This window comes from Vigna umbellata, chromosome 3 (genome assembly GCF_029865625.1).
Source record: "Vigna umbellata cultivar VRB3 chromosome 3, Vumbellata_1.0, whole genome shotgun sequence".
Taxonomy (NCBI): domain Eukaryota; kingdom Viridiplantae; phylum Streptophyta; class Magnoliopsida; order Fabales; family Fabaceae; genus Vigna; species Vigna umbellata.
In genome coordinates, this window is record NC_142167.1 from 15641724 (window position 1) to 15659422 (window position 17699).

The 17699-nt window shown below is 28.1% G+C and overlaps 2 protein-coding genes across 2 annotated transcripts; both read left to right on the forward strand.

The window, feature by feature from the left end:
• The first annotated feature begins 10658 nt into the window (after window positions 1-10658).
• Window positions 10659-13026, forward strand: LOC124847200 (serine carboxypeptidase-like). The gene is made up of 9 exons (XM_047324638.2): window positions 10659-10975; window positions 11062-11230; window positions 11338-11457; window positions 11553-11696; window positions 11773-11923; window positions 12017-12105; window positions 12207-12468; window positions 12560-12693; window positions 12796-13026. The coding sequence occupies exons 1-9, from the start codon at window positions 10662-10664 to the stop codon at window positions 12886-12888; spliced, it is 1476 nt and encodes a 491-aa protein (XP_047180594.1). The 5' UTR covers window positions 10659-10661; the 3' UTR covers window positions 12889-13026.
• Window positions 13027-15365: 2339 nt separating this feature from the next.
• LOC124847203 (serine carboxypeptidase-like) lies at window positions 15366-17699 on the forward strand. The gene is made up of 9 exons (XM_088109766.1): window positions 15366-15698; window positions 15785-15953; window positions 16060-16179; window positions 16280-16423; window positions 16533-16683; window positions 16778-16857; window positions 16939-17200; window positions 17283-17416; window positions 17500-17699. Exons 1-9 carry the CDS (start codon window positions 15367-15369, stop codon window positions 17602-17604), a joined length of 1497 nt encoding a protein of 498 aa, XP_087965892.1. The 5' UTR covers window position 15366; the 3' UTR covers window positions 17605-17699.

Sequence of the window (17699 nt, forward strand, 5' to 3'; positions counted from 1 at the left end):
ACCTATAATAGTAACTAAAAAAATCATTGTTACCTACTATCAAAATCTATATGTATATAGTGTTATGTATCGATTACATACGAAAAAAAATCCGTATGTAAAATATTATAGATATAATGTTACATACAGACTGAAAATCGCATTGTAGAGTAGTTGCAATCTCTTGTTCGAATCACCATGGATCACTTGTAGAAGAGACTAGAATTAGGAATAAAAGAGTATGAAAGAGACAAAGAGAGAAAGGACGTGGATCCAATGAGGGTCTGTGTTGGTCTAATGAGGCGAAGAGAATAAAAGAGTATGAAAGAGATGAAGAGAGAAAGGACGTGAATTCAATGAGGGTCTGTGTTGGTGCAACGAGGCGTCACCCCATGCAATTTTCAACGAAATTATTCTCACCCTCCTTTTCAAGACACCTCTCAAAAAATTGGTCATCATTTCCCTCAATCGGGTCAAACGCAGCTGCCACCGTGGACACCACATTGGTAGTGGTATTTTGCATTCAAAACTTGTGAGGAATCCTCTTTTCGACTCTGACTCTCCCACTCCAGTCGTTGCTTTCTTTCTGTTACTTCGATAGTAGCTGCTTCAGCTTCAGCCACTCGAATTTTCGATATCCCTTTTTATTTCTCATCAAACGAATGATATCTTCTTCTGGAAATCTTAGCTATTCTTTGCATGATATTAGGGAATCTGATTGCTATTACCCAAACAAACATGAAACGTATGCTTGCGTATTCGTCCATAGGTCAAATCGGATATGTAATTATTGGAATAATTGTTGGAGACTATTTTTCATTTCAAACTCCTAAAACCATGTCAAATCAATACTAATTAACTCATGAGTGACCACTTGTAATTATAACTTTCTATAAAATTCTTACATATAAAAGGAAATTAATTAATTTTTTAATATAGAATTTGGTTTAAATTGGTTTTCCCCACAAAGTTAATTATTTTTTTATATTGAAGTAAAAGTATAGAAAATTTTATATGGATATGTTTGGTTTGAGAAATGTATACTTATTTAATTTAAACTTAAATGTAATGATAAAATGTTTATTTGTATATAATTAACAATTATTATAATTTCCATTTAAATGTAATAATAGAAATGTTAATTTATATATAATTAGTAATTATTACAGTTTTCATTTAAATATAATAATAAAAATGTTAATTTGTATATAATTAACAATTTAAATGGTAACAATTTAAACAAAAAAAAACTCTAGTAATGTTAATTTAATTGGTAACAATGTAATAATAGAAATGTTAATTTAAATGATAACAATTTGAATGAAAACTCTAATAATTACTAATAATTAACAAACATAGCTCACAAAACCAAAAATACTATTTGTTTTATTACCAGGACTAATAATCGATTATGTAGGCGTGTACGGCTTCACCTCTGATTCATGTATCAGGGTGAAGTAATGCAGGGGGACACGACTTCTTCATTTGATGTCATCAGGACCCCACAACTTGTCTAAATTCGTAATTTCAAAATTTTGCCTAGATTCATAATTTTTTTTTTCAAATTTGCCTATATACATATAAAAGTAAAAAACAAATATGACGTTTCAAGTTCTAACATATATGAGAGTATATGTGGTGGGAGGAGGAAAAAGAAGTCTTATTTTCAAGATGAACCGGAAGAGGAGGTGGAACACCTTGGCCATGATGGAGATGGCCAGAGATGATTAGAAAGAAAAAAAAAAGTAAAAATTAAAAAATAAATAAAAATATCCATATAAGAAAACGAACTAGTAACATGGCATTCTTTGTTACGAAAAAAAAGTAACACTTTAATGATTAAGATTAAACCCAAACATTAAATTGTGTTATAATTCGGAGACAAAAACATAATTAATTCTTTAACGCTTGTTTTTATTTTAATTATTTTTTTTTTGTTTTTTGTTTTAATTTTAAGTTTTTAGTAAGATCGAACAAAAAGCAAGAGTATAAAATTAATTATATTTGAATGTAAATTATGTTTCTTGCATTTTTTGAATTTGTCAGTAAAAAAAAAATGTAATATAATTTTTTTCAACAATGTTTTCGTAACGTATTTTCATTCAAAAGCAAATGTGTTTTGCTTAATACTAAGCTTACAAAACTTTTACTAGGATTTGTTTGAGTCGGTTACCAAGACGAACCATCGATTCTGATGTTATTGTTGGGTCTATCAGGAGGAGGTTTACTAAGAGATGCAAACAGTCCAATCACATAAGGGATTTACACCACTCTCTACCAAAAACCTTAAAGCAATGAATTAATGAGTCTTTCACCTTTATATAATGTTCTACTTTCTCGTTTTTATCTAATGTGGAACTTGGACTCACACTTTCATTTCCAACCGTTCGTACATTTACTGAGACTTTTGTAATCCTATTTTTACCATATCTACTGAGATTGTTGGAAGTCCCACATCGACTAGAGATAAGATCAATTTATAATATATAAGTGGATGCAAACCTTATCTTACAACCTGATTTTAAGGGATTGAATTAATGTAATTTAAATAGAAGATTTAGGTAGATGTCTTTGAAACTAACTGATATTAGAATGCTTTATCTATGATAGTTTGGACTAAATTTGAATTTAATTTAGTTTCAATTATTTAAAAATGAAACAAGTAAAATATGACAAGTAACTAAGAAGTAAGTGAAAAATATAGTATAAGGATGAAATATAACAAATTATATATATATATATATATATATATATATATATATATATATATATATTAAAATTTCATGTGCGTTTAAGAAAAATATAAATACATTTCTAGAAAACATTAATACTCTTTTAAAACACATAAAATATACCCATATAAAAAGTATTAATATAGTATTATCATATAAAAGAACAATACACATACTAATTTATTAAATGAAATATACAAAGTAATTAAATTTTTCCAAAAAAGATGTAACTATGATTCTTATGTAACTTAAAATTAATTTTGTAACATCATGTTCTTAAGAAGTGGTTGAAGTTCCAATTTCGACTAGAGACCATATGGTTTTGATCGTCTTAACCAGGCGACCATTGTGCAGTCAACGACTGTCCTAAGAATTTTGTAGTTCTCTATAGAGTCTTTTTTACTACTGTCCATTGTCCTCTACTGCGGTTCACCATCCTATCCTTGAGGGGTAGTCTATTTCTAGGTGCTTTAACGAATAAAGGAGACCATTATTTTGAAGAGTTAGATCTTCCATCCTTCACTGTCTATCATCGGCGCGCTGTCATTTTTGTCATTCGTTGTGAGGAGTAGTTTGTTTCTATGTCATCCAATCTAGTCCCTGCAATCTATCGTTGTCAGCAACTACAAGCCATCATTCGTTATTGATGACAATCTAGTCCCTGCAATTTGTCATTGTTTGCCATCGTAGGCCTCCATCAATTATCAATGGCAATTTAGTCCCTGAAGTTTGTCGCTGTCTGCCACTGCTAATCGTCGTTCACAATTGATGGTAGCCTTCTTTGTTAAAGTCACCATAGTTGAAGTTTCGTGGTAGTCCACCGCTGTCCAATATTATTCTCTAGAGTTTTTGTTAATTGTTCCTCAACCTCCGTTCCACTCTTTATCAACTGGATGTCAATATTGCAAGAAGAGATATGGAGCAACCTCCCAGATTTGTTGCTCAAGGAGAGTCTTTTAGCTTGATATTTCGTCTTCTATGTCGTCTTCACAGATCATTAACAATTTACTGTCACTCGAGTGCAAAAGTAAATATTTTCACTAAGTCTTTATTAATTATATCAGTATCAAGCTTTGTACAAACAATTTGTACGCACTAACTTAAGGGAGAGTGTTAGATATATAATATTTATCTCATCTTTATTTTTTATTTTTAGTTAGTTTTCTATTATTCCTAATTAGTATTTTGGGCTTTGCCCTTATTTCTTCTATTATAAATACAATACCCATAGGATATATTCAACACATCCCATTTTTAGTAGCCTAAGCTTGGCCCTTATTTCTTCTATTATAAACACACAGACACACACAGACACACACACGCACACACACACAAACACAGACACAGACACACACAGACACAGACACATACAGACACAAACACATACACACAGACACAAACACATACACACAGACACACACATACACACACAGACACACAGACATAGACACAGACACACACACACAGACACACACACAGAGACACAAACACACACACAAACACAAACACACACACAAACACAAACACACACACACACACAAACACAGACACACACAAACACACACAGACACACACACACACACACACAAACACACACACAGAGACACACACACAGACACACACACAGACACACACACACACACAGAAACTAATATGCAAAAGGAGTTTTTATAAAATATTTAAATTACATCAATTGTAAGCTAAGCATGTTTAAATATATAACAAATTTTATATACATTCACACGAATAGACATTGGACTCAATTATCAAGATACATACCTTTGACATAAGGCTTCAACACTATACTAGCTATGAACACTTGTATTTTGTGTTTTTAAGGGAGCTTATACTTCTTCAATTGATCAAAATGGTATTCCTTTCTCGGTAAATTAGTTCTAAAATAGTTTTGAACACGAAAACTTGTGCCACTTGACCACTTGTCCAAATTAAAAATCTCTTAAACCCATAAAACTAGGTACAAGATTCAAGGATCAAATATTCATACCCTAATTTCAACATATCATTCAAACCCAATTTCAACAAATCATATGTACCAACATATCAATCATCCAGTCAATTCACCATACAATCATATAATCAGAAATTTAAAGTATTTAGAACTTAAAAATAATGCAATTAGCTTCCCTTAACTAAGAAAGAGATGAACTTGCACTAAGGAATCTCAAATCCCTTCCAGCTTCCAGGATGTCCTATATATACTTAGGAATAACACAAACATGATAATTAGAACCATTGATCAATAAAGACTCATATAGATGACTAAAAAGACACATGCAAGTAAAAGAATACTTACATGCAACAAAAAATTAAGAAAAAGGATTGAAACTCAACTTACACGAAGAAATTGATCGATCCAAATTGAAGAACTCGACACAACGATCAATCATACGATCTCGATTATTTATTCAGACGAGTAGAGATAGAGAAAGAACCCTTATGGAGAAGTTAAAAAATTTTAGAAAAGTGGTTTCTAAAGAGACCATATCTTTTAAAAATATGAAAACCCTATAGACCATTTGCATGGGGTGGTGAAGGGAGGCCCCAATTGGTAGAAAAGAAAACTCACAACTCCTTGGTAATTTCCTACACTTGGAAGAAGAAGTAGAAAAAGAAAGAAATATAGTGATACTTTTATACTTCATCATTGTACTAAATAGTAGAAAAAATAGAAATTATTTCTTCATCTTTAAAAAAAAGAAGTAACTAACTTGACGCGTTCACTAAAAAATTCTTTTGTAAATAATCACTTAGAAAAATAAATAAGTTTAACACAAAGAGAAAAAAGATATAAAGCTTACTCTAAAGCATCTACTATTATACCTACAATGATTAGCAATAGCATTACTATCCTAATTGAAAAGATTTACCTATTTACATAACATATAGTATAATAAGCCATAAATTAGGAAAATTTTCACCTACACTCTTTTGAGAACATGCGAAAAATGATAATAGATCTCATTTTAAATAGTAATGCATAAGATAATATTATAAAATTGAATTATTAGTAAAATGATGTGTAACTTATTTCTTTTATAATTCCTTCAATTCATTAAATAATGAATAATAATAATAATAATAAAATTCTATTTAGGGAAGAATTTGATCAATTCAATATTTATCTATTGGAATTATATCTATGATTAATTGTACATTTTTAAAATGTACATTTATTAAATGTACAATTTTAATAATATTTATCTACCAATAATATTAGTTATGCATATAAATTTTTAATATTAATTGTATAATTAATATATACATATATAACATTCTTAATTATTATTAACATACAATTAGTATATCATTATATATATTTAATGTACATTAATATATAAATTATATACATTAATTTACAATTAATCATAACATATATCAAATTTTTAATTAATTGCTCCTATGTATATAAAATTATACCATTAATATATACATGTTATTTATACATATTTTTATAATAATTATACAATTAATATACATATAATTCCTATATACTTTTTTAAAAACTATTTTTTATATTATATTCACACTAATTAAAAATTATAATAATAAAATTAAAATAATTATAACACGTAAAATAAATTATAATTATAATTTATTAATAAATTTATAATTATAATTTAAATATTTTAATTTAATAAAATAATATGAAAAACATATAAAGAAATATAAAAAAGATTGGTAAACAGGTCCAAAACTAGTATTTAAGTATACTTTTCTCATCTAATGAACTCCTCCAGTTTATGTGACGATAAAAAAAATATGATAAATTTTCTTAATTCTATTAAATATTGGATTAAATATGTTTTTAGTTCCTAAACTATTCGTCGTTTCTGGTTTTCGTCCCTCTTTCAAAATAAGGTACAATTTGATCCTTATTCTTTTCAAAATTTTGGTTTTAGTCCTCGAAAACTAATACCGTTAAAAATGTGGTAGTTTTCGAGGTTAGTTTTCGAGGACTAAAACCAAAGTTTCGAGGACTAAAACTAGAGTTTCGAAAAGAATGAGGACCAAATTGTACCTTATTTTGCGAAAACCAGAAACGGCCAATAGTTTAGGGACTAAAAACATATTTAACCCTTAAATATTTATAACTCTATTATTCTTATTATTATTTATTATTATTATTATTTTTTTTTTTTTTTTTTATTATTATTATTATTATTATTATTATTATTATTATTATTATTATTATTATTATTATTATTATTATTATTATTATTACATTATATAGGGATAGGGAAGAGAGTAAGGACGTATTTATTCTAAGAATAAGTAAAATGAATTAATTTAAACCTTAGATCTTATCTTATATTAAATCTTACTTAGTACTCTTATATAGAATAATTCTAATTAATTTCAACCTTAGATCTTATCTTATTATATTAAATGTTACTTAGTACTCTTATATAGAAAGAATAACCTCTCTTTCTTAAAGAAATTTATCTTAACCATAATTCTAATTCTCTTTCACTCTATATATAGATAGGATATTCAAAATTATTAATGATCTTTTTTTTCTTCTTTTCTTATCATCCATATATGATAATTATTTCTCTTTTTCTCGTCATCAATATAAGAGTTGTCAGAATAATTATAATAATTTATAAAAAATATAATAATAAGAATAAGAATAAAAATAAAGAAAATTATTTTAATTAATATTAAGAAGTGACCTAACTTAACCTCCACAAAACTGGCTTGGTGAGGTTTGCACCTCACTTATATATTATAATTTGGCCTTATCCGTAGTCAATGTAAGACTTTCAACACACCTCCTTCATGCTGAAAGTGGTTTTTTAAGCCTAACTCAACCCCCACAAAATCGGTTTCTATGGTGAGGTTTGCACCACACTTATATATTATAATTTGGCCTTATCTCTAGTCGATATGAGACTTCCAACACACCCCCTCACGCCGAGCTATAGACATCTCGAGCGTGAGAGTAAAATTAATGGGTGGTCCGATAGTAGCCCGACCATGGGTGGAACATAATGCTCACATAGATCTAGCTAGAAAAGACTCCAACCATGACTCTGATAGTATATTAGAAAGTGATTTTAAGTCTAACTCAATTCCATAAAACCGATTTGTAAGGTGAAGTTAGTATCTCACTTATATATTATAATTTGATCTTATATTTAGTTAGACTTTCAACAATTAATATATATATTTTAGTTTTGGATGTGACTGTTTTTATACGAAAATAATTAATATGCATTATGATTTATTAATCTGAATTAATGAGTAGTATTATTTTATATGAATATAAATATTTTTTTTTTCAAACTACGACTCTTAAAAATGTCACCGGGTAATATCTAATGAAATTATACAAATATAATTATAAAAGAACTTCCCCTTTCACGATTCCTTCATTATTTTTCAATTAAAACTTCTATTTAAGATTTAATTGATAGAGTTGCAAAATTTTATTCAAGATTTAATTGTAGTTTAACACACTAAAAAATTAATTGAATCACAAGTAAAGATTTTATTCATTCAATTAATTTTAATATTAATCAAACTCAAATTTGGATTTAGACTTATTCAAATTTGAGAATGTAATTTAATTGCAAAATAATCTTAAATTACGTTTTAATGTTTAAATACAATTTTCGTTCATCTATGTAAAAGTATAATAGAAAGAAAAAAATACATTATAAGAATGATGATGACGAATGAAAGATGAATTTTGAAAATTCAACATCATTGAAATGTGAAAGTTGATAATAATACCTAAAATTATCTTATTTGAATTGTGTTAATAATATCCATTTATACATAGGATAATAAAATAGTCGATTAAAATCTTTATCAATAAAAGAAACAAGAGCTTAATTAAATAATGACAAACATTAACAAAAACAAAAAAAAAAGTGAAAGTCAACTAAAAATTTAATAAACATAAAACATTACAATTAATATTAAAAGAAAACTTCCATATACTATTTATCACATCTTAGTTACTTTAATTAATATAAAAAATACAAGAACGTTATAAATGTCAAAATGAGTTTTAATATCATATGTTGAAAATTATGTAACTTTTTATAAGTTATATATTTACTAATAAATTATATATTTCTTTTATATAATATTAGACTTAAATTTATGTCAAGTATTATAAAATCAAACTTAACTTTACGTTGAATATTATAAAATTTGATGTAATTTACGTTGTTGAAATAATTTTCCTTGAAGGTTTTGTCGAATATAAATTTACGTTATTGACAATTGATAAAAATACCAAAGATAAAATATTTCTTATGTAGTTGTACTAATATTAAGTTACATGATAAAATTGTCTAAGAACTATAAATATGGTTAAAGAAATCAACCCTAAGAAAAAAAATTGATGTTGATATGTGGATACGCAAACAAAGTTGAAATTGGTTTGAATAATAGTTTATTTATGTAATACTAGTAGAAACACATGTAATATATACATGTATGTGTTATTCTTTTTATGGTAAAAAACGATAAAATTATCAGTATAATTCAAATAAATAAATAAATAAATATGTAATTTATAAATTTTATTATAAAAAATTATTGTTCTAATATTAAAATATTATTAAGTTTAAAAAAATCAAATCAAAATAAAAACGTTTAAGTTTAGAAAAAGTTACTTAAAAAATAATAAATTAATTATTTTAGTCTAAAAAAATGATTATTTAAAAAGAAAAATTAAAAAAGTGTATATTAAAAAAAAGGAAGAATTTGCTTTAAATAATGATATAAATATTCATTTGTTACGGGATTAAAACAATTTTATCAATCTCAATCCAAAATTGATGATAAAATTATGTCCAATATATTTAAAAAATTCACTTTGGGATAAATTTATTAATTAGATAATTTTAGTAAATAATCATATATTTAGTAATAAAATTATTAATTTTCTTTATTTAAGTTAACAATTCATTAATTGAATAAGTATAATTTAATTATTAATATTTATTAATTGAATAATCGTAAGTTCATATTTAATAATTTAAATGAAACAACTTTATTAAATTTCTGATTTAATCATTATAATTTTGATAATTATTTGTGAAGTTTGGGAATTATTAAAAATAAAATCTACGAAAACTACAAAAAAGTTGGTCACATGATTATGCACGCAAAGTATACTGTAAAGAAAATTATTCTTTCACACGCTCTTTTATTTCTACACTCACTTTACACTGCATTTTATACTAAAATATTATAATAAAGGTAATAATATTTTAACACATTTTTTTGATGAAACGTTACATTTTTTATTGAATTTAAAAATATTAATATAACAAAAAATAAATAATGAATTAATAAAAAAATATCCCGTCATTCTTTTATTAAATTAAAAATATTAATATAATAACAAAATTAAGAATAAATCAATATATATATATATATATATATATATAATATGTGTTAAAATATTATAAAAAAATAGTTTTTCCTATAATAATTATGCTTCTACAAGCCTGTGAATTGGATGTAAAAGAAAAACAAAAAAAATGAAAGTTTGACATAAGTATAGTTAAACTATATTTATTGGACACATCTTATAATAATAAAATATTAAATTAAGATATAAAATTTAAAAATAATAACAAAGCATAAATATTTACATTTGTTTGATATACGTTATAAAAATAATAACCATAAAATAATTAATTTTTATATTTAAAAAATAATAATAATAAGATAATAAATAAATGTAAAAAACTACGTTTATCACTTATCATTTCTGAAAATTAATATATATATATATATATATATATATATATATATATATTAAATTATTGAATATAATATTATTAAAAAGTTCGTTAAATGAATATCAAATTATCATTTCTAAAAAAAAAAAGAGTGTGAAAGTATCAGCTTCCGCTATAAAATTCAGAGCCATTGGCACGCATTTTCCAGAAAGGTGTAAGCAAGATGGCATCAAAATCCTTCTCCAAACTCTCTCTGTTGCTTTTCTTCGCATCAGTTTCATTTTGCTATGCAACTTCTCGCTTCACTGATCACCCTGCATTCCCACCAAAATCATCAAAAGCAGAAAGACTCATAAGAAGCCTTAATCTATTCCCGAACGAACCCTTCAACAGTATTGAAGCTGACCACCTTCATAGTTTTGTCCCTGGTCAGATCGTCGAGAAGAACTTCTCCTTCCTTGGTCACTCTGGCCCTTCTATTGAAGACCTTGGTCACCATGCAGGTTACTATTCACTTGCTCATTCCAAAGCTGCAAGGTAAGTAATATATATAAATCTATCTCTATGCAACCTTCTCATAATAATATCATGATAACAAATCTTCCTTTTTGAGTGCCACGCAGGATGTTCTACTTTTTCTTTGAATCACGAAAGAACAAGAACGATCCTGTTGTGATATGGTTGACTGGAGGACCAGGATGTGGAAGTGAATTAGCTTTGTTCTACGAAAATGGTCCTTTTCATATTACCAAGGACTTGTCTCTTACATGGAATGATTACGGCTGGGATCAGGTACCCTTATTCAATTTCCATGTTTCCTTTATGGAAACTCTTATAAACTTACACCAAACTTCTTTTCTTCTTTGTATCAACAACTTTTTCTTTTTCACATTTTGCAGGCATCAAATATTATATTCGTGGACCAACCAACTGGGACAGGTTTTAGTTACTCTTCTGATAAGAGTGACCTTCGTCACGATGAAACCGGCGTTAGCAATGATTTATATGACTTCTTGCAGGTAACAGTATTAAAGCTCCTTCCTTTCATTCCATTTCTCTGAATATAAGACATTATCAAATTGTGTATACTGAATTAATTTTACTATAATGTCAGGCGTTTTTCAAGGCTCATCCAGAGTTTGTTAAGAATGAGTTCTATATCACTGGAGAATCATACGCTGGACACTATATTCCTGCACTTGCATCACGGATTAACCAAAACAATAAAATGAAACAAGGAATCCATATAAACCTCAAGGTCGGGCAAGGATAATATTACTGATTACTTTGTCTTGGTTTTTCAATTGCTTGTATTGACTAATTTGATATAACAGGGTATTGCTATTGGTAATGGATTAACAAATTCTCCAATTCAATACGAAATATACCCAGAATTTGCGTTACAGAACGGACTAATTACCAAGAATGAGTCAGATGATATCAGCAAGTTAATCCCAAACTGTGACAAAAAAGCTAAAGCCTGCGGTAGCGAGTTCTTTTCCATTTATCACTCATTTCACATCCTTTTTTACTGATGTAAATTGTTTCACCTTGTGTTGTTTGTGTTTTAATTTTCAGAATCTCGTGGTGGGATAATTTGTGAGGATGCATTAGATGCTTGTGAAGCAATTTTCGATAGAATATTGTCTATTGTCGGTGATCTTAATGTAAGCTGTCCAGAAATAATAATAGTAACTGTTTGAGAAAAATGACGTAGGTAGTTGGGTTTGCTTGATGTATTATTAATTGTGGTGTATGAAAATTGCAGTACTATGACATTCGAAAGAAATGTGTGGGACCTTTATGCTATGACTTCAGCAATGTGGAGAAGTTGTTAAACTCAGAGAAAGTGAAGAGTGCTTTAGGTGTGAGGAAGGAGTTGAAGTATGTTGCATGCAGTACAGCAGTGTATGACGCTATGCTGCAAGACACCATGAGAAATCTGGAAGTGTTTCTTCCTGGTCTTCTTGAGGATGGGATAAAGATGCTTGTGTATAATGGGGAAAAAGATCTGATATGCAATTGGCTTGGTGAGCCAACTTGATTCATCTGAAGAAAATTGGTTTTGTGTTGAAAAAGCTAATGAGCTGGTGATGATTTGATGTGGTTTTGATTTTTCAGGGAATTTAAGGTGGGTCAATGCCATGAAGTGGTCGGGCCAAAAGGGATTTAGGGCATCTCCTACAGTGAAATTTGTGGTTGATGGTGCAGAAGCAGGGACTCTAAACAGCTTCGGACCTCTCTCTTTCCTCAAGGTTTGTGTTCGTTTAAGTTCAGGCTCTCTTATTTATCATAAACAATACCAGACTTTTCAAAATATCTTATTTGTTTACAATTTTATTTGATGCTACCAACAGGTGCATGATGCTGGACATCTGGTACCTATGGATCAACCTAAAGCTGCACTACAGATGTTGGAAAGGTGGATGGGAGGGAAACTGACGAAATAAATACTATATAATTAGTGTTCCTCCTTATTCATATACTCGTCTCAAAACCAAAACCCGACATCATTTTACATGGATAGTGATCAAATGATTTGTGTATACTTGATTTTCTCGATAAATTCAAGAGTGAAATTCTGTTCATGTAATAGTCACCTTTTGTTTTAGATTTAGACAATTATAATTTTACAAAAAAAAAATTTATATCCATTTAAAATCATTTTTCATTATTTTTCCCTTTCTGTTTTTCTTTATAAATTCAAAAATTCGATTTTATAAAGACCACTTTATTCTGAATTGTCAAATAATTATTATTATTGGTGTAAAATAATTTTTCCATTAGTATTAAGTCTGACATTAAAAATATCCATAAAAAATAATTATAAATAGACCAAATTTTGTTTTAAGAAAAAAAACAATAATAATGTTATCTAAAAACAGATTAATATTTTTATATCATAACTGAATTGTACACATCAAATAATAACAGAAATTATATAATTACATTATAAAATTTCATACATATAATACCAATTTTCCTTTGTTTAATTTTTTCAGGTTTTTCAAAAACAAATTCAAAATAAGTGAAAAATGTTGACTAGTTTAATTAATTTGGTTTAAATTATCATGTTAAACGAAATTCACAAACTCCATAGTATAGACCACAAAACCCAAAATGTAGAGGTCAAATAATAAAATAATTAGTATAAAAGGTTTTCCAATATACTTTTATTAATATTGTTGATTAATATTTAACGAAAATATAACTTTTTCAAGGATTTTACTTCTCATTTAATGGATTAATGTGTGTTATTGATTAATATTTAATAAAAGTATACTTCTCATTCTCATTTAATGAGCTCTATTGATTGCTTCCTCAGTTATTTTATAAGTTCTTTATGACTGCAATAAAAGAATACGAACAAATTTCTTAACTCTATTAAATATTTACAAGTTATTATTATTATTATTATTATTATTATTATTATTATTATTATTATTATTATTATTATTAATAATAATGCTTATAAACTTTAAAGATTTTGGATTATTGACAACCTAATTGATAATAATTGTCTTAAATTGATCAGAGATAATCATTCTACTACGTACTAACAATTGGGTGGATTGGTAACAATTCATTCAATCTCAAGAGTAATGTTTGATTGTATTTGTGTGGTATGATTAATCGTTTGACCATGATGTAATATTGACGAGACAGTCGTATATTATTATAATTATTATTATTATTATTATTATTATTATTATTATTATTATTATAATAAAAATAATATAGTGGTAAGAAAGAGAGTCTTTGAAGATGTATATTTTTTTTATTAAAATGAATAAAAGAATATTTTAATTGATATAAATACTTTATTTTTGGATGTGACTGTTTTTACGTGAGAAATATTTAATAAGTATTTACGGTTTATTAATCTGAACTAATAATTAATACTATTTTATATGAATATAATTATTTTATAATTTTTTTAAATATAGGTTAAATTTAACTTTGTTAATCGGTTTGGAGATTAAGTTTACTTGTAATTCATTATGAATAATCTTTTTTATAATGTTTTAATAATTTTTATTTAAATAAGTTACATATTTATGTATATATTTACGTATATATTTACTATTTTTAATTATATAGATTGATGCTTTTTTATGCTTTTGAAAAAGAACGAACAATAATTTTTTTACAACATTTTGATATTTTTACAATGCGTAGAGGAGGAGATATATCCTTACATTAGATTGCATGCAAATATTTTTTTTAACAACTTTTTTTTACAACATTTTGATAATTTGTGATTGATTATTTTAAATATTTTTTTAAGATGAATTTAAATAGACTAAGAAAATAATAACATGTAACTGTTGTAAAAAAAATATTATAAAAATGTTGTTAACGGTCCATATTGGAATGAGAGCTTAAATGTTTCACCTTTTCTATTTAAAAATAAAATTCTGTGACTAACATTTTTACTGAACCACGTCATTCCAAAAACTCTATTGGACAAAAAACATTTTAAAAACTTATTTGAGACTTCCAACAAAAATAGAGATATTTGAAATGACCAAACCTAATTTAAAACTTAATTAAATTGATAGAACAAATTTTGATTATAAAAAATTAGTTAAAAACACTTGAATTAAGCTGTTTTGTATTTGTGCATAAAAAAATGTAAACAATTATAATAAAAAAAATGTAATGTTTTTTTTTAATAGAAACTCCACTTAAAAAAAATACTCAAATTTAAAAATGGTTTAAAACTTAATTAATTATAAAATAATCATAAACACGTATAGAAGTCTGCCATTAAATAAACAGGTTTGTCGCCATGTGAAGTAGTGAAACTGCTATGAAATTTTGCATTCGGAAATACAAAACGCCAAAAAGCGCTTTAATTACTTTGCCCAACCTCTGCTATAAATTCATAACCACATCGTCACGGTCTTTGAATAATCGCGAAGAACATGGCAATGGCATCAACACCAGAACTTTCCATAGTCTGTCTCTCTGTTGTGTTGTTTTTCCTCTCGCTTTCTTCTTCTTATGCAATCTCTCATGGCCTCAACCATGACCCTGCCACCTCACCACACTTACACTCACATGCACAAAAACTCATACGAAGCCTTAACATATTCCCAGAGGAATCAATTAACATCATAGAGGATGACCATGCTGGTTTTGTCCCTGGTCAGATCGTCGAGAAGAACTTCTCGTTCCTTGGTCATTCTGGCCCTTCTGTTGAAGACCTTGGTCACCATGCAGGCTACTATTCACTTCCTCGTTCCAAAGCTGCAAGGTAATTAATATATATAAATCTATCTATATGCAACCTTCTCATAATACTATCATGATAATAAATCTTCCTTTTTGAGTGGCATGCAGGATGTTCTACTTTTTCTTTGAATCACGAAAGAACAAGAACGATCCTGTTGTGATATGGTTGACTGGAGGACCAGGATGTGCAAGTGAATTAGCTTTGTTCTACGAAAATGGTCCTTTTCATATTAACAAGAACTTGTCTCTTAGATGGAATGATTACGGCTGGGATCAGGTCCCCTTATTCAATTTCCATGTTTCCTTTATGGAAACTCTTATAAACTTACACAAACTTCTTGTCTTCTTTGTATCAACGACTTTTTCTTTTTCTCATTTTCCAGGCATCAAATATTATATTCGTGGACCAACCAACAGGGACAGGTTTTAGTTACTCTTCTGATAAGAGTGACCTTCGCCACGATGAAACCGGCGTTAGCACTGATTTATATGATTTCTTGCAGGTGATTACATAAAGTCCCTTGTTTTATATGTATCTGAATACAAGATAGCAATATCATGGGTATAAACAAGATCTTCTAATTCATTTTACTATAATTGCAGGAGTTTTTCAAGGCGCATCCTAATTTCGTTAAGAATGACTTCTACATCTTTGGTGAATCATATGCTGGACACTATGTTCCTGCACTTGCATCTCGGATTAACAGTGCAAATAAACAAAAACAAGGACTTCATATAAACCTCAAGGTCTTACACAATGTCTTATATATATGACTGGGAAATGTTAATGAATGAAATGATGGTTATAATTGTCTTGTTGGTTTTGCTTGCATTGATTCATTCCACATAACAACAGGGTCTTGCTATCGGTAACGGGTTTACCAATCCTGCAATTCAATACGAAGCATACCCAGATTTTGCATTACAAAGCAGAATAATTACAAAGGCTCAGTACGACATCGTCAGAAAGTCAGTCCCACTCTGTGATCGAGCCATTAAAAATTGCGGTACAACTTTCCCATTTGTCACTCCCATTCCTTTCTACCATGGTGTTTCACGTTGTGATGTTGTTTGTGTATGATTTTTCCGAAACTGATCTAGGTGAAAAGAGCTGCCTCCTTGCGTTAGAAATTTGTGAAAACATACTCGGTCGTATACTGTCTTTTGCCGGCAACATTAATGTAAGTAGCAAAATAATGAAAGAACAGAAGCTACTTAACTGTTTAGTTAATTATCTCATTCTGCTGATACACAAACTGCAGTACTTTGACATCAGAAAGAAGTGTGAGGGGAGTATGTGCTATAACTTCACAAACGTGGAGACGTTGCTAAACATGCAGAAAGTGAAGAGTGCTTTAGGTGTGAGGGGTGACTTGAAGTATAACTTATGCAGTATAAAAGTTCATAATGCTATGGCGGAAGACACGATGAGAAACCTGGAAGTGGGGATTCCTGCTCTTCTCGAAGATGGAATCAAGTTGCTGGTGTATGCTGGGGAAAAAGATCTCGTATGCAATTGGCTTGGTGAGCCTAGTTGGTTCATTTGAAAGTTGATGTTGTGTTGATATAAGAATTTGAATTGTTGATGTTGTTCTGATTTTGATAGGGAATTCAAGATGGGTTCATGCCATGAAGTGGTCAGGCCAAAATGCCTTTGGAAAATCTCCTGTTGTGAAATTCATGGTTGATGGTGCTGTAGCAGCTTCTCTTAGAAGCCATGGACCTCTCTCTTTCCTCAAGGTTTTGTGATTAGGGTTGCATTGTTGAGTTACACTGATAATTTCACTTTTTTTTGTAACTTTATTTGTATGATGTTTCAACAGGTACATGAGGCTGGGCACTTGGTCCCTATGGATCGACCAAAAGTTTCGCTTCAGATGTTCAAACGTTGGATGGGAGGGAAAATGAAAATCAAAGGAGATAATTAAACATAAACCAAACACCATGTAACAATCACAATTATTTTGGGTTTTGTGGAGATTTATACAGTTTTTCTGAATAAAGATCATATGATTCTACTTTT

Excerpts from the sequence above, each read along its gene's own strand:
- LOC124847200 (XM_047324638.2), top strand. The coding sequence starts at position 10,662 with ATGGCATCAAAATCCTTCTCCAAACTCTCTCTGTTGCTTTTCTTCGCA. Across the intron at positions 12,469-12,559 it reads TCTGATATGCAATTGGCTTG|GGAATTTAAGGTGGGTCAAT; the intron begins GTGAGCCAACTT and ends TTGATTTTTCAG. Across the intron at positions 12,694-12,795 it reads GACCTCTCTCTTTCCTCAAG|GTGCATGATGCTGGACATCT; the intron begins GTTTGTGTTCGT and ends TGCTACCAACAG.
- LOC124847203 (XM_088109766.1), top strand. The coding sequence starts at position 15,367 with ATGGCAATGGCATCAACACCAGAACTTTCCATAGTCTGTCTCTCTGTT. Across the intron at positions 15,699-15,784 it reads CCTCGTTCCAAAGCTGCAAG|GATGTTCTACTTTTTCTTTG; the intron begins GTAATTAATATA and ends AGTGGCATGCAG. Across the intron at positions 17,201-17,282 it reads TCTCGTATGCAATTGGCTTG|GGAATTCAAGATGGGTTCAT; the intron begins GTGAGCCTAGTT and ends TGATTTTGATAG.